The sequence below is a fragment of the Spermophilus citellus genome (genome assembly GCF_964194105.1).
Source record: "Spermophilus citellus genome assembly, chromosome: 1".
NCBI classification, from domain to species: domain Eukaryota; kingdom Metazoa; phylum Chordata; class Mammalia; order Rodentia; family Sciuridae; genus Spermophilus; species Spermophilus citellus.
Window position 1 is genome coordinate 59,983,053 of NC_138182.1, and position 22,970 is coordinate 60,006,022.

General features: G+C 33.3%; 1 protein-coding gene across 4 annotated transcripts in view; it reads right to left on the reverse strand.

The window, feature by feature from the left end:
- Positions 1-22,970, reverse strand: part of PCDH9 (protocadherin 9) — a gene marked incomplete at its 3' end in the record, with an annotated part of 863,939 nt that overhangs the window by 299,001 nt on the left and 541,968 nt on the right. For 2 of the 4 annotated variants that reach the window (XM_081278255.1, XM_081278254.1), the window contains one exon: positions 8,400-8,475. In XM_081278255.1, the coding sequence (XP_081134381.1) occupies positions 8,400-8,475 (76 nt within the window). Of the gene's footprint in view, positions 1-8,399; positions 8,602-22,970 lie in introns of all 4 variants that reach the window. The other 2 variants (XM_081278253.1, XM_081278252.1) reach the window with 1 other exon arrangement.

Here is a 22,970-nt window from a genome sequence, read left to right on the forward strand (position 1 = left end):
GTAGAAATAGATAAAGCAATCATGAAATTCATATGGAAAAATAAAAGACCCAGAATAGCAAAAGCAATTCTAAACAGGAAGTGTGAATCAGGCGGGATAGCGATACCAGATTTCAAACTATATTACAGAGCAATAATGACAAAAACAGCATGGTACTGGTACCAAAACAGGCGGGTGGACCAATGGTATAGAATAGAGGACACAGAGACTAATCCACAAAGTTACAACTATCTTATATTTGATAAAGGGGCTAAAAGCATGCAATGGAGGAAGGATAGCATCTTCAACAAATGGTGTTGGGAAAACTGGAAATCCATATGCAACAAAATGAAACTGAATCCCTTTCTCTCGCCATGCACAAAAGTTAACTCAAAATGGATCAAGGAGCTTGATATCAAATCAGAGACTCTGCGTCTGATAGAAGAAAAAGTTGGCTCCGATCTACATATTGTGGGGTCGGGCTCCAAATTCCTCAATAGGACACCCATAGCACAAGAGTTAATAACAAGAATCAACAAATGAGACTTACTTAAACTAAAAAGTTTTTTCTCAGCAAGAGAAACAATAAGAGAGGTAAATAGGGAGCCTACATCCTGGGAACAAATTTTTACTCCTCACACTTCAGATAGAGCCCTAATATCCAGAGTATACAAAGAACTCAAAAAATTAGACAATAAGATAACAAATAACCCAATCAACAAATGGGCCAAGGACCTGAACAGACACTTCTCAGAGGAGGATATACAATCAATCAACAAGTACATGAAAAAATGCTCACCATCTCTAGCAGTCAGAGAAATGCAAATCAAAACCACCCTAAGATACCATCTCACTCCAGTAAGATTGGCAGCCACTATGAAGTCAAACAACAACAAGTGCTGGCGAGGACGTGGAGAAAAGGGTACACTTGTACATTGCTGGTGGGACTGCAAATTGGTGCGGCCAATTTGGAAAGCAGTTTGGAGATTCCTGGGAAAGCTGGGAATGGAACCACCATTTGACCCTGCTATTGCCCTTCTCGGACTATTCCCTGAAGACCTTAAAAGAGCATGCTACAGGGATACTGCCACATCGATGTTCATAGCAGCACAATTCACAATAGCTAGACTGTGGAACCAACCCAGATGCCCTTCAATAGATGAATGGATAAAAAAAAATGTGGCATCTATACACAATGGAGTACTATGCAGCAATAAAAAATGACAAAATCATAGAATTTGCAGGGAAATGGATGGCACTAGAGCAGATTATGCTTAGTGAAGCTAGCCAATCCCTAAAAAACAAATACCAAATGTCTTCTTTGATATAATGAGAGCAACTATGAACAGAGCAGGGAGGAAGAGCAGGAAGAAAAGATTAACATTAAACAGAGACATGAGATGGGAGGGAAAGGGAGAGAAAAGGGAAATTGCATGGAAATGAAGGGAGACCCTCGTTGCTATACAAAATTACATATAAGAGGTTGTGAGGGGAATGGGAAAATAAACAAGGAGAGAAATGAATTACAGTAGATGGGGTAGAGAGAGAAGATGGGAGGGGAGGGGAGGGGGGATAGTAGGGGATAGGAAAGGTAGCAGAATACAACAATTACTAATAGGACATTATGTAAAATTGTGGATGTGTAACCGACGTGATTCTGCAATCTGCATTTGGGGTAAAATTGGGGGTTCATAACCCACTTCAATCTAATGTATGAAATATGATATGTCAAGAGCTTTGTAATGTTGTGAACAACCAATAAAAAAAATAAAATAAAAATAAAAATCCAGCAATATTGTTTAGTAACATGCAGTACTGCATGTTAGTGTAACCTTTAAAATGAAGCATTTGCTGAAGTTACAGTTATATGCACAAACAATTATGAAAAAAAAAAGAAAAATAAACAAGCCAAATTCTTGTTTTGTGGGATACCAACTCATTCTGTGATATTCAAAGCAAGTATATGCCTCAGATTTCCTATAAAGATTATATTTTATGTTAACTAATAACTAATAAAGTGTAGTTCATCATGTTTTCTTAAAAAGACTTTGTCAAAAGAAATCCCTTTTGTCTATTTTTCACATTCACACAGTACATTTTATTAGAATGTTATATGATTGTTTTAGCAGTAAATATAATTTTACAAAATTATTTTTGAAAATAATTTTAAAATATTAATATGTTGTTTTTTCTTCCTATATATACCCTTTTACCTAGCCCAGTCTTTTCAATATCCTTCATAAATAAGCTGTATTTTCATTGCTTAGATAAGGATGAGACAGAATGGGGAAGAAGTAAGAAAGCATTTAGCTATTTTGCAAAGTCCTAAACCTATCATGAGATTTTTTTGTTTGCTAATGAGGCCAAAATAAATAAGTAAGTTAGTAAGTAAATAGTTAAATAAATACTTGTGTTTTGGAGGGAAAAATATCAAGAAAAATAGTGAAGATCCCCAACAACAGACATTCTGTACAATCACTTATTCTGACTGAGAAGAAGAAAGAGAGGAAAAGGAAAGAAACTGAAAGGAGAGATCCCATATTGGTTGGGATTAAGATAAAAGAGTCCTTGAGGCTAGATTACATGGCAGAATACAGGGAGGCAGAAACATTCCAGAGAGTTAATGGCCTTCCTATACATCTAAGCAATGAATCAGTAGACACCCTCACAGAAGCCTCTTTTCACTCCCATAGACAGATTCTATCAGCACAATTCATGAAGAGGTTAGGAAGACTTGAATAAAGGCAGTCTCATTTGAGACCCATATGGACCAAATGAGACAACTGACATACAAGTTACAGATGACATAAAAGTCTGAATGTTGCAGTTATTTTTGCATAATATTGAAACTAAAATTAAGGGGTAAAAGAAGTAAATATTCTTCCATATTAATATAATGGAGATTGAAATTTTTAAAAAGAGCCAGGCACTGTGACATACGCCTATAATCCTAGTGGCTTGGGAGGTTGAGACAGGAGGAGCATGAGTTCAAAGCCAGCCTCAGTAACTTAGAGAGGCCCTAAGCAACTCAGCAAGAACCTGTCTAATAAAATACAAAGTAAAACAGGGCTAGAGATGTGGCTCAATGGTTAAGTGCCCCCTGGATTCAATTCATGGTACAAAGAAAGAAAGAAACATAGATAGATAGATTTAAAAAGGAAAGGGAAAATGAAAACTCTTTTCCAGTACATGTCAATTAGTGGCATAAGAGTGGAACCTGATACAATGAAGAAAATCCTACATAATACTTAAATTACCCACAAATTGTTGCCTAATTTGTGCATCATTTATTCTTTAGTTTACATCTTGTGTCAGCTTTGTGTTCACTGTGATTAAATATCAGAGACAATCAACTTATAAAGAAGGAAAGTTTGAATTTGACTTATGGTTTCATAGGTTTCAGTCCATGGTTAGTTGGTTCTGTTCTTCTTAGGCCTGTGATGACGCAGCATATCATGATTGGAAGCCCTTGGCAGAGCAAAGCTCTTCAACTTGTGGTGGCTGGGAAGTGAAAAGCTAAGAGGAAAAGGTAGGGCTCCAATATTCCCATGAAGGGCATGCTCACAATGACCTAACTCTCTCCCTATTGGGTCCCATATTCTAAAGATTTGACCACCTTAAAATAGTGCCATAGGCTGAGGACCAAGCTTTCAACGCATAAATTTGGGGTGGTAATCTGTATCCAAACTTTAGCACATGTAAAGCCCTTGCTCATTTATTTTTTATAAATCAAAAGTTGGCTATAATATAAAATGAATAATGCCAACAAACCAAAACCTTAAAACAGGAAACAAAGCAGAATAGTGTATTTCCATGTCACTGCGTATGTGTATTCAGAAATAAGAATTTAAGCTTAAGTCCAAAGTTTCCAAAATCTTTATTGCATGAAACCATTGTACTAATTTCTTTGAAAAATACATAATGGAAATTAGTTCTAATTTGTAATGATTTTTAAGTGACAAACATTATATTTTTGGGGAAAAAATAAGGATCCTTACAGGTACAATACCTATTACTGAGTATCTCTTCAGGTAATACTGATAGTAACTGCTGCTATTTCACTTGATACAAAATATGGCTCTTCTAAAATTGTTACGAATGCAGACAGAAAACTTCACTGAACAAAGGGAAACAGTTGAGATCTACACAGCAAGATGTTTGCTGGTGATGATTACTCTATCAATTCCACTTCACTCTGCTTCACAAATTCCTCAATTACCAAAAAAAAAGTGATTGTAAAATTTAAAGATAATATATCAATAATATCCAAATATAAATTATTTAGTTTTTATCTCTTGATATTTCTAGGCTATTGATACAGGAGGCAGACATTGACACAGGAGCTTAAAATTAAGTCCTATGAAGTATTAGCTACCAGTGTCCCTTAAGGCTCCTGTTTCCCTTTCTTGCTCTTCTCCTTCCTTTTCAATAAGAAATAAGGAGTGTGTTTCTACCAAGAAACCCTGCTGCTTCTGGCTTAGAGACATTCCATGGATCATTATTCTCCTGAGTGAAGTCACTATGCTGGACTGAATATTGGAGTATGCAAGGTTGTGTCATTCCTTGGGCCTCTTTTTCCATATGACTACATTGGTAAAAACTCTGGGGACTTTTTAAAGCAGGCTTCAAAGGTGCATATTTTTTTTCTCTAGACTAAGAATCTCTTTTGTCTTCTCCCATTTGGCACCTGGCCCAGTGCTATTGCCCAAGTCTTAAGAAGTCATTATGTGAGTAGCTACACATATTGGATAAAGTTCTAGCCAAAGACAATTTAACTTAAGCATACTTTCAAAGCTAGGGAAAATGTGTGTGCTCGCTCGCGCTCTCTCTCTCTCTCTCTCTCTCTCTCTGTTTAGAAGACTCAAACATGGGCTTCCTCATGTGTGCATTTAGAAGAAAGCAGAGGAAGATCAGTGAACATTGTCTCTAGTCTAAAAACCAACTTGTCTGTTCATTGGTCCAGATCAATTCACCAACCACCAACAAAGTACTAATTTTGTCTCATTCTTACTAATTTTTTGTCTTCCCTGAATGTATATTCTCTTTAATGACTTGAGAAAAAAATGATAGCTAGAATGTGCTGGGGCCTGCTTAAAGTATTCAAAATATCTTAATTCTCTTGACAAACTAAGATGAAATTTAATATTACCACACATTTTAGTAATATTTTTTCCATAAAATCTTCATGTATTTTTCTTGAATTTATGCTCTACAACATAACCACAGTTTTTGTGGAAATATATATTTAGATGAGCATTTGTATTTAATATTTTTTCTCCAAATCTGTCTTTGGTTTGTAGTACTCTGGGAGTCAAAAGACAAACATCAGTTTCATTTGTGCTTGTAGATTGCAGCTATGATAGTAATTATATGTGTGTATGTATGTGTGTGTATATATATATATATATATATATATATATACACACACACACATATGATAGTAATTATATATATATATGTATATATACATATATATAACAAGATTTTGCTACATTTTAACAAAATACTTCAGTTGGCTCTGGCTTACCACAGACACAATTCTATGACAAATTACAAAATATATATCTGTAACTACAACTTTGTCCATTTCATTAATGAATCCTAAAATCTGCTCTTGCTTTCTAGTTGAATATTTTAAAATTCCTAATTCAATTAGTTAACTAGAAAATTCCCCAGGGTTCAACAACTTCTGAAACCCACTGATTAAACTTACAGCACTATTTAACCTGCATATATCTAAAATATCCTATTCTGCTAAATTTTTTTTTTAAATCATGAAACATTATGAAACACTACTTCAGGAAAGGGTAAAACATTCACCTAGAATAACATAAATATATTGAAGGTATTTCTATAAAATTGCTTTGGTAAACTATTTAGACATGTCCTAAAACATTTTAGGTTAGTATAGTGTGAATTTTTTTTTTTTTTTTTTTTTTTTTTTTTTTTTTTTAGTGGTGTTGGGGATTGAACCCAGAGCCTTGAGCATGTGAGGCAAACACTGTACCAACTGAGCTATGTCCCCAGCAAAAGTGTGAAATTTTTTGTCTTTATTTTGACTGAAAGACAAGAAGATTCAACCCATCCCACATAATTGTTTAAGAGGCAGTGAAGAACTAGTTTTGAGACTATTAGCTTAATGCCAATAAAAGATATTTTATGTCAGAGAGGAGGAAGTTGTGATTGGAAAAACAGATCAGAACAAGCTGCTATCATTTCCCTCTACCCCTGTAAGGGGACAAATGGATGAAAATTGTGGAAACAGGAGTTTAAGAGAATAATTCTATAAAATGAGCCCACTATAACAACTCCCCACATGCTTTGCCCAAAAGCAATCTGCCTGCAGCCCTACCTGGCCTGAGGGACAGGAAATTCCTCAATGACTTGAGGCAGGGGGTGGAAGGTCTGGCGGTGAGTGTAGGTAATGAAAGATGGAGGTTGATAAGAAGGCGGCTGGTTATCAAAGAAAAGACCACATGTTGTTAACAGCTAACCCCTGGGATAGGGATCCACTATCTAGCCCAAGGAATTGCTAAGGAGATTAGCTCCTGTGCTGCTCCTTCCAGCCCTTAGGAGAAGAAGAAAGAGAAAGTGGGTGTTTCTGGGATCTATAAGATACATCACATCAACTTATGAGGAAACCCAGCTCTGTGCCTCCTTCATTTCAGGGATATCTGTTGCCTCTATCACTTCCTTCAATAAAACTTGCTTTCTACACTTGCCTTGACATTTCTTGGGTGTTTAATCTTCAACACCAAGGCAACAAGAACCCCATCCTGATCTACAAGACAAGTATCACCCTTACCTCTCCACTGGAGTCTAGAAAAGATTGATTCAACGGAACCACTTAGATTCCTTGATGTTTATTTATACTGATGAGTGCCAAGAATCTAGAAATTTCATGTCTTTTATTTTCCTTATACAAATGCACTTGTGTTTCCTATACAAAAAAGATATAAAACATGAAACAGTAAGAGTCAGAGCAGGCACGGTGTTTACTTAGGAGAAAGAAGATGCAAATGTAACTCCACATGTATAATATTAGCTTATGAGAAAATCAGCACCCAGACACAGTGGCAAGTTCACATGGAGTGGAAGTTACAGGTAGAAGCACACCTACAAGAGATCTCTTCCCTGGATAGAAAGGCACCTTAAAATCCTGGAAGTCAGAGAACAGAACACCAAAGCTGGATTACAACAATGAAACTAGTTAAGAAAGCCCTTTTGTACTTTTTACCTCCTCTTGATATTCCTACTTCAATCACAGAAATGCCAGAGGCACTTTAATATCTGAAGCAGTGGGAGCCAAAAAGCTACAAAATTAGGAAAAATTCACCATACCCCTATTTCCCATTTTAGACAACCGGTTTGAAGCAGATTTAAAATGAATTAAAAGACAAACAAACCAAAAATTTCCCACCTTCTTTCTCTCCTTTTTTGTTCTTTTTTTCTTTTTAGTTTGGATATTTTCTTTTTATGATGGCAATTTATGTTTCAGATCATTTTTAATTATACATCAAAAGTGGAAGAAAGTTACAGATATTTTTTGTATATCCCTGACCCCAAACATGGACAGCCCCCACCCCCACTATCCACATCATTAACTAGGAAGAAAACTTTTAAGTAAAATAAGATAGAAAGTATGCCCATTACCCTGAGATACTGAACATTACAATTTCAAACATTTTTTAAAATAAAAGTGAACTCCTCAGTTAGATTTTTTATTGTATATTACACATATATTGTACAAAAACAACCTTTGCCCAAGATGTCGTCCATTGCCTAAGAAGAAGCAACACTACAGAGTTTTCTTTGAATGAGCAATTATTCCTGAGGTAGTGTGGATGTGTGGAGAAGGAAGGTTCTGGTAGAATATACCTTATCAAACATCCAAAATGAATCCAAAACTCAAATAAAGGAAAAAATAATAATACAAAGCAAAATTATTAACTCCTCTCTTCACACTTATTTTAATAGCTATTTAACGTTTTTTTTTTTCCTATGAATTGGTCATTGGAAAATATCACTGCATAAGACAATATATACATATATGTATACACACATATACAATTGTTCTTTTATTATATTCTACTTAATAGTATTTTATGAATTCTAAAATATGTGCTTTCACATTGTATATCTTTGGTATCAGCATATCTTGCAACTAATGGCTTCATTCAATAATACTTGTATCATTTTTCTTCTTTTTTAATGGTTCATAAAATAAAGATGAATCATAGAATTTAACAGACAGTATATCAAGCATAATACACTTGATCTAGTTCAAAGAATATAGCAATAAAGCCATCAGAGAATGACAGAACGTCCTTTTAGCCGAACCCTAGGATCACTGTTACAAACCCAAGTGCGCAACCAAACCAGAACAACGCCAAGGAGTCAAAGTGCTGAAGAGGACTCACCAGAGTTGGGGTCGGAATTGCCATCTGCCTCTGTCCTCTTGTCCGGAGAAGCCTGGTCGTAGAATTCGTCCTGTGGCTGAACCAGAGGAAGAGGGTGTGAGATCAGGGTTCCACTACCCACCGGCTCGTGGTCTCCAAGACCACTGTCACTGCAGCTTTCCTGGGAGCCATCAGGGAGGTGAAAGGTAACACGGCGCTGCGACTACAAAGAAGATCACAGGACATGCTGATTAACACTCCTCCCACATAAAATGTTTTATGTGCACTGGAACACAAAATCAGACAACTCTCAATAAATGACACAGTAAAAACCCAAAATAAGACTAGAGCAAAGCTAAGAACAAGCATTCATTATTCGCCATTTATTAGTTAATATACAACTGGCATACTACTAAAAAGAATTTCAATCTTGTATGATTCAAGATTATCAAACTAAAGCAAAGCCTTTGAAAAGTGTAACAAGAAAAGCAAAATAGAATACTTATGCCAGTCAACAAAATTATATAAAATCTCTAAATAAGAAGAAATATGCAAATATATTTGCTGAATACATCTGAATAAATGAATAAGTAATGCGACATTTTATTTCTTTTGAATGATCAAGTACTGTGCTTACTTGAACTTTTTACAGCAATTTTTGCAATCAATATATTTCCCATACTTTTACATCCTGTTTTTAAAGAGCAATTTTTATATCTAAACCAACACTGGAACAATTAATTTAAATTATTTTAAATAATCAAGTTCTGTGAAGTTGCAATTGATGTTGTTTTCTTCATAAAATACTTTTAAAGAAATTCTTTTATAAAAATACTTTTCATAACCATGCTTTTGTGAAAAGAATTATATTTTTCCTTAGAGATTAAATGTGTAAACCATTATTGCCCATGCCCATATATTTCAACCAGTTTTTGGTTTTGTAATATTCTAGTTGAAAAGTATTCAGAATATTATTTTGTATCTATTTGTATCATGTCATTCTCAGTAGCAAGCTAAATGTTTATATGGTTACTTCAATAAATGTTACTACTTTAATAAAATAAAAATATGCATTTCACTACAGATCACAGTTTAGTTCTCTTGGTAAATATTCTTTTAGCTGATGTAATCCATGAGATATGAGAATATTTACAGCAAACTGGAATGAACACTTAGGCTTTAGGGAATTTCATGAGAGTAGTAAATTTGTGCTATTCTACTGAGCTTAATTTTCATTCTGCTTTAACAGCCAAAAGACCTTTCAATATCATGCCACATGTGACCTCTTTTATTCAGATTTAATAAATTATGAATATATAAATAATAAAATATATGAAATATAAATACATAATGTAAACTATCATCATTTTATGTTGCCTAATGTTTGTGTTTTTCAAGAGACTATTTACAGATTATATTCATTTAAAAAAAAAACAGGAAGACACTGAGAAACTAATGCAATAGAGAGATATACTGCAACTCTATAAATGTGGTTTTATAGACTGACAATAGAACAGAGCCTATTTTCTATGAGTCACTGGTTCAAATCCAGCTCAGAGTCATAATGAAGAAGAGTTGATACCACTTTATTGCTGTTCAATGACCTGTGTGAAATGAGTTGATAGTTCAGTACATTTTTAATGAACTGATTCCAACATCACATAAACTATAATCATAAATGGTACTAATTGCATCCATTGTAGCACATTTCACCTTCATGCACAACTATCTTATGAGCATCCTTCCCCTCTCAAAGGTTTTGACATGTGCCTAGGTGAGTACTATAGAAAAAGCAAGTCAAACATGAATATTAATATTGGAAGTATATTTTTCCTTACATAAGGAAGGTCACTTTTCCATTTTTATTGTAGTATTTCTGTTCTCATAAGAATTTAACCTTCTAGGGAAAACTGATATTTTCAGTTTGTATTTCAATATGCTTTCAATCTATCAGTATCCTTTTGTGGTAAAGTCAATATTGAGGACAATGAACAGATTATCCATTTTACATGACTATCAAACATGGCTTTTAAAATGACTATTCTGACAAAAAGTCCACAGATTTTAAAGTATCTTTGGTCTTATCCTTGCAGAAATTTCTCTTAGATATAACGCAATGAGTAAAAAAGAAGCAAAACATAAAGATAAAACTAAAGGAACAAATTATTTTCTGATATTATAAAGAATTTCTTGAATTTACATAAAATATTAAGAATTGTTAGAGAAAAATTTATATTAGTGACAGTTTTATAAATGTTGCTTCAATTACAATTTTTTTGTTCAAATGTTCAAATATGCAATGCCAGTTATGCTGTAATGCAGCACTTCTTCCTGCATTAAAAAAAATTTTATTAAGCATATATTCTATGCCTGCTACTATGGTTCAGTGAGAATAAAAAGCCTAACCTATTTTTCTAAAATGATTTCAAATATAGTTTATTAGACTTAATCTCACATATTATTATACTATGATATTTCCTTAACATTTTATAAGTGTGAATTTAAAAATTATAAATTTCATATAATTTATTTGCAAGGAGCCTATAAATTAGAATGATATAATGTTCAAACTACTGTGGCTTATGGAAATATTTCTTAATTAATTTGACGCAAAGATGTTTAGGACCTAATTGGCAGAATGTGCACAATTGATCTGCCTGATGGGAGGTGGGGGTGGTGATGCATATGGACTAAGAAATGATATATGAATATTATGGTATGAAGCAAATTGATCAAGCAAATCCATCATTAATTTATCATGATGATGATGGATGTTAGTAGAATTTTAATCTGAACTACCAAGGCAGATATATGGAAAGGATCTAAGTAAATTGAAATGTAGACTATTTGGAAGAGTGAAGTGTTAGGAGTCAGAGTGTCTGTGGGTGTCATAAAGGACTCAAGAGCACCTGTTTAGATTGGGGTGAAGAAAACCAAAGGGGATGTAAAACCAGACTGTCTGGCTTGCAGTCCTTGCTCTGCAGTGGCTGGCACAATTCAGGGAACTTTATCTTCTTGAATTAGTCCCTGGCTTTGAAAAAAGGAAAAAAAAATAGTGCTTGTGGTGTTAAAGATCAAAATAGATAAAATAAGAAGTGTTCCAGATACATAATACTTGTCATACTATACATACTCAATAGAAGTTAGCTATAATTCTTTAAAGCTACATTCTTTTAAACTTCTGGGTCTATCAATGTTTGGCTAGTTTTAAAGATATGATTCTTTCACACCAGAGAAAAAAAGCATTACTCTTTTTAGAAGAGAAATATGAGAAGCACTGAATTTTGGCGTGCCTCCCAAGGGGCCTGTGAATCTGGTCAGCTCAGAGCCCTCTCTGAGGTGAGGCCACTCTTTGGTGCGAGTGAAGGATAGGGAGGAACAGTCTAGAATTCATGGTTCCTCCTCAGAGAAAACGAAGATTTGCCATTATTATTTCAGGAAATCTAACATTGTTTGTATATTCAGAGAAAGAAAAGAGGGAAAAGTTTTTATTTACTACTTCTGAGAATGTGGATTCCAGGCTTACTCTCATGGAAGTATGCTCAGTCTAGACTATAAATGTTGTCAAACCCTGTCTGCAGAGTAGGGGCAATGCATGCTCAGGAGACTGCTTCAGACTTTCTAGAACTTGGACATTTACATTTTGTTTTCCTAAATCTATCTTACCCATTAAATTTTATCCCATGGAAATTATTGTTATTTCTATAATTATTAATTATTGGATGTTTCTGGTTATTGGTTAAATTTCACTTTTGTTTACCTTTATTTATTACTGATTGGTTAGTTCCAGGTCACTGACTCCTCTGAGAAAGAATGAGATAAAAAAGTAACTAATTAAGACTGCTTTTTATTATTTTCTGTCAGACCTGCTGCTATGAATACTGACCAGGTAGGGTTTTTTCTTTTATTAGAGACTACACAAGCTTAAAGTGCCATATATACATGTATGAGTATGTACAGGATCCACCAAGTCTGAAGGTCCACACAGGTTTAATGTGAGAATCATTACCAAGCACCTATACTATACATTTTTCTTGAAGTTTTGTAGAGAGGCAGATAAGAGAAAATTTGAAATGCTTAGGGAAGTTAGATTTTCCATGGATACTGTTCATCAAGAGGCACAGAAATACTGAATCACATAAGAAATCTCACTTATTATTTGAGTGTTTTTCTTTTCTATTTCTTACTGGTATCGCATAGCATTTACCAATGAATGATTCACATTCGAGTGTATGATTCAATGCTATTATGTAGAGAAAATTTCACGTGCAAGGTTTGCTGGTAAGTTCATTCATAAAATATCAAAAAGTTAGAAAAATGGAGAAATGCCTAGTAGATGATTAACAAATTATGTAATACCATTCAATGAATATTGTAAAATACTTATATTTTTAACATCAATATGAAAATTTTTATTAGAAATTGCTAAGTGTAAAAATAAGATTAGTAAATGTTTTCCTAGTTCCATTGCTGTTGTGTGTAATATGTTTTTGTGTAAATATATATAATCTGATGTATAACTATGCATGTACCAAGTGTTTAAAATAATCTTATTTGAGCCAGGCATGGTGGAATATACCTGTAGTCCCAGTTACTAGGGAGGCTGGTACAAATTGAGGCCAGGCTGGGCAACTTGGTAAGACCCTGCCTGAAAATAAAATTTTTTTTTGGTTTTATTTTTTTTAAATTTTTTATTATTAGTTGTTAAAAAAAATTAAAAGGACTAAAGACAGAGCTCAATGACAAAGCACCCCTTAGTTCAATCCCTAGTATGCAAAGGAAAATTGGAGTAGTGGGGGAGTAGTTTTGCTTGATCATGAACATGGTATTTTAATTTTATTATTTTGACCACACTAAACTTTCTATGCATTATGAGCCATTTTCTAGTTTGCAATTATTTCTCTTTATTACTTTGAGTAAATTAGAGCCCAATTCAAGAGAACAGAAAAGTCTGTCATATAGCAGGTGTGCTTTCCCTTGAGCTTAAGAATGCCAACCCATCTTCTGATCCCTTTGATATTCTAACTTCCATTCTTTACTTTCTTAATCTTTTTAATCATTGCAATAAAAGACCTTGCCATGTTCTCAAATAACACAATAACAACAGGAATCCTGTGTTATAGCCAATCATTAAAAATCTAGTAAATAACATCTCTAGTTAATGATTGACATTGAAAGTAAGGTTCTTATTAAAAATTATAAACTGATATTATAGAAATACAAAAAGGTACTTTGGAATTTTTTAAGTATTACTCTATTTGTAGAAAATTCTTTAAATATCTTCTCCATGAAATATAATCCTTAATCAATTTAGTTCTCTTAACCAATGTAAAAAATAATATTTTATCTTCTATCTCTAACTCAACACACATACACACACACACACACACACACACACACACACACAGATTTATTCTCACAGTAGCAAAAAAATCATCTCAAAGAGGATTATTAAAATTATGAAGAACTGAAAACCATATTTTAATACAAATATTTATAATATTAATTAGAAAAAATTTGATCTTATGTAATTTGAAGAGAACATACTTGAATTGAGATTTTTACAGCCCCAATGTAAGGGTAACTGTATTAATATATGTGTCATTTTTCATTTCCATTTTTCATTTATATTTTCTGTAACTGGTACATTGAGTTAATCTTGTATGCTTTTTATTAGAAGTACTTATGTTAAAACAATTACACTAATATAGAACTTATGTCTATTTTTAAAGTTGAAAATTTAATTTAAAGATTTAATATTCTATTTTAATCCATTACATTTTTTTTTTCGGATGATGAGATAAGGTAGAGTGACTTGTCCTCATAGGGCATGACAAGGAACCAAACTAAAATTCATACTTTCTGGTTTCCAATATAAAACCATTAGCATTTCTGACTCATCTATTCATTTAACAAATCAACACTAAGCCCCTCCTGTATAATAGATGCTATTCTAGAAACTAATAATACAATAGTGATGTATTCATCAGTGTTTTGTCACTGTGAACAAAATATCTAACAAGACCCATTTAGAGGAGGAAAGTTTATTTGGGTTCATGTTTTTATAGGTTTCAGACCATAGTCTTCAGACTCTGTTACTCTGGGCCTGAGGTGAGATAGAAAATCATAGCAGAAGGACACGGCAAAGGAAAGCTGTCTACTAGCTCATGGAAGCTCATGAGTAGTGAGAGCAAAGAGCAAAGGCACATGACCAGTGACCTATTTCTTTTAGCCATGTCCCACCTGCCTACAGTTACCACCGAGTAGTCCTTTTAAATTATTAATCTATCAAATGGATGGATCTTAATCCATCAAATGGATTAATCCACCAATTAGGTTATAGCTCACATAATCTAATAACTTCACTTCTGAACATTCTAACATTGCCTAAAACATGATTTTTTCAGGGGGCATCTCATATGCTGGAATATATAGAAAATATATCACAAATTTTACTAAAAATATTATGCTCTAAAAAGCAGAATTTATTAAGCTACTTCCCATTAGTTCTCAGGGTGCTTTTGGTCAGCTACTGTGTCAACTTTTCACAATATGATTCCATTCTGATGCCTTCCAGATACACAGACTTAAGCAAGGTCACACTATGAATAGGAGACTTTCACCATATTAATCAGCAGTAACCCATGCAGACTACTTTTTAAAAAGGTGGGGGAGTAAACGCTGATCTTATGCCAGTACAATCCACAGATTTGTTGCCAGCCATAAATTGAAATCCATTGCCAATTTATGAAAATAAAATAAGAATGGAATAAAAGGTAACAAAGACTGTTCTAATAGGCTAATTTTTTTTGACACAAATACATGATTTTTAATTGCATGTCCTTGAGTGTGTTCCCCCCTGCTGCCCCCAGTCTGGGTAGTTAGAGGAATGTTAACAGCCTCAAATATGGATTGATGAAATCAAAACCAGCAAGTGTTGTAAAGAATGTATATAATTGACATTTTAGGATCTTGTAATGAATATTTCTTGAATTTGGATGGGTTAACCAAAATTGAAACAGGGATCCTAAAGGGGACAGAGTAGCAAGAAAATATCATTGTCCATCCTGCAAAAGGCTTTCCCATGGGAAAAGCTGTCTTTTTTTTTTTCACCAGTAAGAACTTTTCAGAGAGTGCTGTCCTGATTCAGAAACTGCAAATGAAATAAAACCAAATTCCACTGGCTGCCAACTTTTTCTTCTTTCCTCTCCCAAAGCTTTTATTTTGGAATATTTGGACACAATGGGGTAAGATTCAATTTGTGTTTGAGAAAGATGTATAAATTCACTGATCATAGATAATGATTATAAAGTTATTAGCAATATTAGAATATACCCTTTTGATTTCTAATTTTGCTTATAGTATGTAAAGAAGGACTAGGGTACGGATGATACCTGGTCTATTAAAATCAAGTGGCATTTTTAGGGGAAATGGAAAGTTACCCCATACTGGACTTTTCTCTGTTAACAGTTTGCTGTCTTCGGCTAAGTAACTATCTTTCATTTTGGGACAGGGCTATTACCTTTCACTGTAACTTGCTACACAATTGCATGCTTAGAATTTGAAGAATTTTCAAACAATGTGCATGAGAATCACACATTGACTTAAATTTGGCCTGTTTAATTTTTATTCCTTAAATGAAGGACCTATATATTTTTGAAGGCTTACTAGTGATGAACCAGTCTAATTCCACCTTAAGATTGGGAGCCATCTCCTCACAAAGGCATGAAAAGTTAATTTCTGCTTCACTATAAATTACTGCGATTTCTAAACTTGCTTGGAATGCCTGCCCATGCCTGATTTGCCCTGACCAATAACAACCCTCTCTGAAACCCTAATGGCGCCTCATAAATTCTGATGTTGGGATCTAAATTTACTCCAAGGGCTGAACCATTTAGACCATTAGCCTACTCTCTGCCTTTGTATTATGCCTGTCAAAATCCCGTTATCTGTAAGTTTTCAATATACTCCCCTTTTGCAACTTTTTGTGCTATAAAACTGCACTCCTAGAGAAATGGAGTATGGAGTACTGTCTTCTGTTCCCACAGATTTTGGGAAAGGGACAGTCTTGGCCAGTCAGAATTATGAGCTTGCCTTAATTTGATTTAATTGGAGTCAGTGGTCTTTTCTTTACATCATGGTTTAACACTAGAATGTTCTAAATATCTTTTTAAGACTCCTGATAATGGGAGGTCTCATGTTAATGATATATGGTGATGTGATTAATATTTGATATTTCCTTTTGATTTCAGAATAATCTGAAAGAAAGTTTTTTTCCTCAAAAAAGAAAAATAAACATTTAAAAACTGACATCTTTAAGAAATCTGAGAGGTAATTACACTCTTAGAACTCATTTTTTGTATGACAATGTTTCTATATTTTAAATGTTTGAGCAAATACAAAATAAAAGACTTTCTTCTACATCTTTTTTCCCTAGTGGGATATGAGAGAATGAAAAAGATTTGAATTAGCTTCTCTTTTAGGTTTGGGAAAATCACTGCACCCTTCAGGATCCTTTGGGGTCAAGAGAAGCAGAGAGTATTAAAAATTGTCTTCATTGTTGGTTATTTCACTTATATTCTTATTTAGTTCCTGCTATCTGAAATGTCCTGAACCTATTTCTTACAGTTAAATGTTGCCCAGTAGGAATGTAGTACTTTATCTGAGCATACAAAATATAAAGTGACTACATTTAACAGGAGCAGCTGTTCCTGAATCTACAAGCAGAATTTTTGCATCTATAAATTATATGTTCAGAAATATGGAAGAAACAACTCAGCAAGAGTCCTATCCAATTTAGTTTTCTAGTTCAAAAAAAATCTGCATGATGGAGTAAGTTACCCTTATCATATTTGTAAAATTACACTGTTATCACCACATTTATTAAGTAAATATATGGGAGTCACTGATGTAACATGTAGCTTTTTTTTTTAAAGATGACCTTTTTTTACATAATGATAAATCACTAAAAAACATATGTCAGACCTATCAAGATTGATAACAGAAATGAAGTCTGATTTAACATCTAGCATTTAAGAATTTATCTCAGCTAACTTTAACAGAATTAACAAAAGAGAAAATGGGAATCTCCCTAGTGTTTCCCTTTGTTAATAATTCTCAATACATAATAAAACTTGTAAATTCAAAGCAGGTCATTTTTTAAAAATTAAGTGGTAGCTTTAAGACATAGTCCTAATTTTATATTATAATTAAACTCAGACCACAGCCCCTTGACTTAGAAAAAAATTTAAGCGAGGATCACACACAAACAACACACACTTCTCTTCCCTGGTGTATTCCTGAACAGGCTCACAATCATAATTACCTAGTCAGAACGAAAACTAGTAATTCAAGGATGTAGAATAATGATCATGTTATTCAAAGTTAGGAAAAGAAACACAAATGGAGGGGTAGAAATGATCATGGTTTAAAGTCTTCAACAAATGCCTTTACTGTACAATAAGGTTGTTCAAAGTCCCCATGAAGGATTGGTAATTTGCATCTAAAATGCACTATAATCTGTTTCAACTGACTTTGAGTCATGCATTGCAATTTAATTTTATATATATATATATAACTTCTCAGCTTTTTTTTTTTTTTTTTTTGGTAGCATAAAGAACAACATTAACTTCGGTGTGGCGGTGCATGGCTAGAACCCCTGTGACCTGGAAAGCTGAGGCAGGATGATTTTAATTTTGAGGCTAGCCTCTGCAATTTAGGAAGACCCTGTTTCAAAGTAAAAATAAAAAAGAGCTTGGGGTATGGCACAGTGGTAGAGTACCCTTGAGTTTAATCCCCAGTACTACAAAAATAAAAATTAAAATTAAAAAAAGATAAACAGATATAGTACAATAAAAAAATTAACTAGTCCTAGCATATACAACATCTATCTGTCACAGTCAGACCACAGATTGCAATTAATTCTGAGCCTTCGGTCATGTGTTCTTCAGCAAAAAAGGAAAGCAGCAGTAGAATGATGGTCCTGGAGCATAACTTTCTAGTCTCTGATTCAAGGACATTGCCATATAAACAGTAATTATTAGCACAGGACCCACAAAACTGTTATGTTAAAAAGCTTAATCATCTTCTTCAGTTTAGGGGGTGTCTCTGTTACACAGAGAAAATGGACAGTGGGACGTACTATACAAAACATAGGTAAAGATACAAATTACAGTTACAGGATATGGAGACGTTTCCAAAGAAGTTCAGAATATGAAAGTGATGCTATTGGATAAGAATTATATTCTGTCTTCCAGGCTGTCATATAAATATCCTAGAAATGTTTTCTAGAATTTTCTAGGGACAGGAAGTAGAGTGGATATGAATGGGGCTTCCTTTAACTAAATAGACCATACACACAAAAAGCATCCTTGGAATTTCAACTGAAATCTTTGGTTAATTAATCAGTGATATGTAAATGATAGATGGTGGATGATTTGATAGATAGATGGAAATTCTAACATGATATAGCTTTCCACTGCAAACTGTATGTGTACATACACACACACACACACACACACACACACACATACACACACAAAAAATAAGAAAATTAAGCAAAATATTATTTGTTCTTTGTAATTGCATTGTGAAAATGCTTATGTCATGAAAGGCATGCATTTTCTTACTTTTTTTAGTTGTCCCAAAGAACATCAATGAAAATATAGTTTGTAACTGAAAACTTTTGATGTGGAATTTATAATTCTCAAGTCATATTTCTTTTTTCCCCAAGTCATATTTCTTTATTGCATGTGAGGAAAAATAAAAAGAATTTTTAAAATGTTGATAAAACATATACATCTGTGTATACATATTTGTATATGAATCCATGTTACAAAACCTGTGCACAAACACCAATACAGACAGACACATTGCCCTTAACTTATACCATGGAATTGTCCCTTTTTAGAGAATGGAATTGTAAAACATGACTGAGATTATGAATAAGATCATTATTTATTAATGTTGAAATAAAATCCATACTATTGGTTCAACCTAAGAAAGCTTAAATTAATGTAGGAAATGTAAAAAAAAAATTTTTTTGGAGTGTGGCTCTGATGCTAAATATTGAGCCCAGGGCTTCACACATGCTAGGCAAGTGTTGTACCCTCAAGCTACAACCAACCCAACGTAGGTAAATTCTGATACCACAAGTTATATTTTTAAAAAGTTTTTGTGGATATGTTAGTACCATATGATGCATAGTCTAATCAGTTGTCAAAAATTGCTTATTTAGGAATGATATTTCATTGAGTGTAGAATTTATCTTATACAATTGTGATTATCAAACGACAAAAACTTTTATTAAAGTAATAAAATTTTTATAGATCATCTACTGTTTTCTTCTAAGCCTTATATACTTAATGATCTAAATGTTATTACAGTGACACCACTATATTTTAAACAATCTTGGAGTATGTGGTTTTGAAATGCTTTGAGACCCTACATGATGTTACTGTGGACAGCTTAAAAGTACCAACTCTTCGCCTTTAATGAGTCAATTTTATCTTTTGAAACTGCTAAAATATATTTTTAGTCATGCACAATAGCATTTTTAAAAGGACATATTATAAAGTCATGTGGCACATTTTCTTCTGTAGTTTAAAAAATATATGTGAGGATCATTATAAAAGTGGAGTGCCAAAACATTTTGAGAAATGACAATATTAAGTGCAACTATGAAAAAGGGCAAATTTGAAGGACAGCACTCATCTAAATGCATAATTTCTGTTCCTTAAAAAAAGATCAGTCTCAATCTTATTCAGCTTATATGCAGGAATGTTCTTTTTGGGTCATAAATTTAGTAATAATAGTGAGGGCAGTACAGAATGAGAGAATAAGATGAATGGTGATGGACTTTATAAGGAGTTTTGAATTATAGAAATCATAGAAAAAGCTTATTTTCATAAGTTTCCAAAATACATATTGAGCTGAGACATTTGGATACGGAAATAATATTAAAATATTTTTAAGTATTAATAAGCATTATTCAGAAGAATGTAAAATACTGATATCCTGATAAGCTGAAGGAAAATATGTTTTAATCCTCTCTTACTTTGAAAAATGTAATATATAACTACCTTTCTACTCTGTTAGAATCAGAGCCCTTATAATGATCTTAAGAAAACAGAGAAACTAACCCAGTTGGAATAAACATGAGTAAGATTTTATATCTCTTTTCTCCTGGGTAGAGGAGTCTTTGTTCTGAACAGTCTAAGTAGCTGGACTTTATTTCAAAAAGAAAAAAATCCACCTATTATTGCAGACAGTCACTGTGACTTTGAGGCTGATATTTGAAACAAAAATCACTTCTACATCTCAGTGATAATCGCTACTTGCCCTGTGGCTTTTTAGTCTTTCCTTTGAAAACATTACTGAGTCACCAATCTCAGTTATTTTTGCACTGGGGATAATTTGCTTTCCCTGAATACAAATATAGAATTCAAACATATGTCCAGAACTTCTACACGTAAAAGCTTCTGTAAATTTAGGTAGAATTTAGAAAATAATGAGTTATACTCAGAAATGTGTAGTTCTTTTAGAAGAGAGAGCACTCTCAAATACTATGCTCCAAATGTGGATACAGCAGCACAAAAGGAAAGATCCAAAAATCTTAGCAATTTTTTTTGAGATAAGAAAGTAAATACTTAGTAAATCCACTTGACTGTAAGATCCAACAAGTGAGCACAGACATGCCTTCTGATTTTTTTTCTAGGACAGAAAGATGGTTCCAGATGAAACATACAAAATTTCCAAGACTAGGGGGAATTTAATTTGTGGTAAAATTTGGTCTAGCAATTAAGATGAACACTAAAGCAAGGTGCATTTATAATAAATATATCAATTTTCCTGAAGTCTATTTAAGTTTATAGGGTATTATTATTTCTGAAAAGCAGAAATACATAATATAATAATATTCATAATGGCTTAAATGATGTATAAATCCCTAGCCTTGAGTAACTTTTTCAATGAAATTATTGCTGGCAATATCTGTCTATACTTGCATACATAGAAAAGGAAGGGAAAATACAATAAATATTTGAAAAAAAACTTAATCATCTAGGCTAAAAAAAGATTAGAATACAGTAAGTTACATTAATGTAAACTATAGACTTAAAAATTCATTGATAGTGGCTTTTCAATTGTAACAAAGGGTACTCTTAAGCAAGATGTTCATAATAGAAAAACCACTCAGGGAGAGAGTATGTATGGGATATTTCTGTCCAAGGTGCACAACTTTTCAATAAACTTAAAACTACCGAGAAATCAAAGTCTTAAAAATGAAAAAGAATAGTTGAGAAGAAGAAGTAAATAGACTTGTGGGGAAAAAATTAAGGGAACTTCAGGGCATTTCTAAAGAATTTAAAATATGATAACACTCTCCTGTACTATGTTTAATCTTATTTCTATTGTGTGTGTGTGTGTGTGTGTACGCGCGCGCACGCATGCATGTGCGTGTGTGTGTGTTGGTGACACAAATAATCATGTATCATTATTCTGATATTTTAGCTTTGATTAGGCCATGTTAAATCATACAAGATGGTCTTATATAATTATTTGTATTTCAATAAAACATTTCTGTATGCATACTTTTGTGATAATAGTCTGATTGTCCTTTGTTCTTTTTTAAAAAAAAATATTTGAAACAATATAAAGTTCTCCTTAAAAAGACATTTTAATTCCTATATACAATGACTTAAACTAATCTTGATCCTTCTACAGACATATTTCAGGGAGTTAGCTTCATGAAGATGAAATGCTGCGCATATCAGAAAATAATTCTGATCTAGTCCGTGTCTTTTTCTGACAGATGGAAGGAGATAGATGATGGAACTTTGGGAATTAAGGAATTACCTTTCCTGGAATAGATCATAGAGCATGATGTCTGTGGAGACATCTTATCTCAGGCTTCACAGACTGATAAAGTACACAGAGCATGCAGTTCAGACATCTTGTTCTATCACTAACTTTTCATAGATATGAAAATCTAGGAGACTCTCATCAGACCTGTAGTTTGGGTGATAACTGATCAAACATGTCAGTTAACCAATAATAGTTCCTAAGAAACTCTGATAGAAAAAAGTTCTCTTAGTGCCAGGATATAATCCTCTGATCCTTCTCCCTCCCATACATGCACATAATCTCTCCTAATATTTACAGGGAAATAGAAGAAAGTACGCAAACATAGGTTTTGTTGAAAGAAGAAAATTAAAGTGAACAATTTGAGACTTAATCTATTTTAGCAATGGATATAAAAAACCTTTCAAGTAATTCTATTTACTAATTTGATTACTGCATCCCAAAGACTTTTGTATTACCAAAATACAATAATAGATTATCTAAATTATCAGACTTCATTGAATGGATATCTCAGAAAATATGATATCAGAATAATTTGTAAATGTGGAAAATATGTGCTAAAACAGAAGAACTTAAGATACCAAGTCATGTGCCACTTGACAACAGGGATGCATTCTGAGAATGTGTTCTTAGGCAATTTCATCTTGTGTGAAAGTCATAGCTTGTATTTACAGGAACCTAGATGGGGCAGCCTATTCTACCCTTGGCTATGTGGTGTAGACAACTGATCCC